General features: G+C 30.0%; 1 protein-coding gene across 1 annotated transcript in view; it reads left to right on the forward strand.

Annotated features, from left to right (window-relative positions):
- The first annotated feature begins 653 nt into the window (after nt 1–653).
- LOC108574476 (myotubularin-related protein 13) overlaps nt 654–1,327 on the forward strand; it is an 8,337-nt gene continuing 7,663 nt past the window's right edge. Inside the window, 2 exon segments of the mRNA XM_017937078.1 lie at nt 654–846; nt 1,087–1,227. Of these exon segments, the coding sequence (XP_017792567.1) occupies nt 1,128–1,227 (100 nt within the window). The 5' untranslated portion in view covers nt 654–846; nt 1,087–1,127.

The raw sequence follows: 1,327 nt of genomic DNA on the forward strand, positions 1-1,327 counted from the left end.
AAAACCAATTTTACAAAATTTCGAACATTTTTTACATTCATTTTTTCTTTTCACTTAAAACTTAAGTGGCTCCATGTAACAGCTTCTAACGAGGTTAAGGATCGTTTAAATATGTACATATACAACGTAAATATACAGAGAGCTATATACAAAAATCTTTTATATATGAATTAAAGATAGGACAATTATTATATATAAAATGTAGAAAGCACATGTCAAGTTATTTTAATTTTCGTTAACTTCTAACAGTGGACTTAAATTACTAATTATCTACATAGTTATCATAAATTTGAAGGAAATTAAACAGAATGAAATGATGTGTATACATAAAATATGCAAAGAATTTATTCATATACAAAATTTTAACTGAATTCAAAAATACTGAATTCAATTTCATAAATAATTTAGATTCCTACATTCAAAACCTAAAATGAAACAGCAAATTTATAGAATACGTTATACATGTGAATTATTGTACATGCATCTGTTGTGCAATGATTCACTATGAACGCGCTATAAAGTTGTATCGAAGTAACGTCTATAATAATGCGTATGTTTTCAGATTTAAAGTATTCTCAGTGATCCAAGCAGAAGACAAAAAAAGTAAAATTAAATGCGAATTACAGCGCATTCGTCTCTTCAATTGTATATCTGTGGCGCGTTTTGGTTCATACGCGGTTCATCAAACACCCAATGTGGCGCTTGAGTTTGGAAGGTTATGGATTAAAGCTTCGGGGTGTGGCATCATATTGTATTTTATAAAATAAATAGAATATTGTATACTCGTGTAATGAGGAACGAATTCACTTTCTAAACGTGACGAATATGAAGTAACTGCTTTCAACGGTGCGTGTGGTGTCTTCAAAATTTCAACCAATGTTTGAAATTTGTTTTTCGAATGAAACAAAATGTTTTAAATATACTCACAACGATATTATATTTTTGACGCTTTATTCTGAAATTTGTGTAATATTTAAATGAGAAAATATAAATTCAAAAATGTTTAATATATTTTCTAATTAATTTACATATTGATGCGTATTTATGTGTAACGTTGACACAAGGTAGTTGATTGTTGCTTGGTAGGGTACGGTCCATGAAATCACGTGTATTAAAATCTACGTGGGATGTTGGGCGCTATCACCCCCACGAACCCCCACGAGTATACCGAAATGTCTCGGTTAGCCGACTACTTTGTTGTGGTCGGCTACGACCACGAAAAAGAGAGTAAGTTTTTAGCTTTTAATAAAAATTATATTTTAAAAATATTCCGATGTTTTCAATATACAAGATTGGTATGTATTTAACGTGTGACAACAATATACCA

The sequence above is a fragment of the Habropoda laboriosa genome, unplaced genomic scaffold, assembly GCF_001263275.1.
Source record: "Habropoda laboriosa isolate 0110345459 unplaced genomic scaffold, ASM126327v1 scaffold224, whole genome shotgun sequence".
Taxonomy (NCBI): domain Eukaryota; kingdom Metazoa; phylum Arthropoda; class Insecta; order Hymenoptera; family Apidae; genus Habropoda; species Habropoda laboriosa.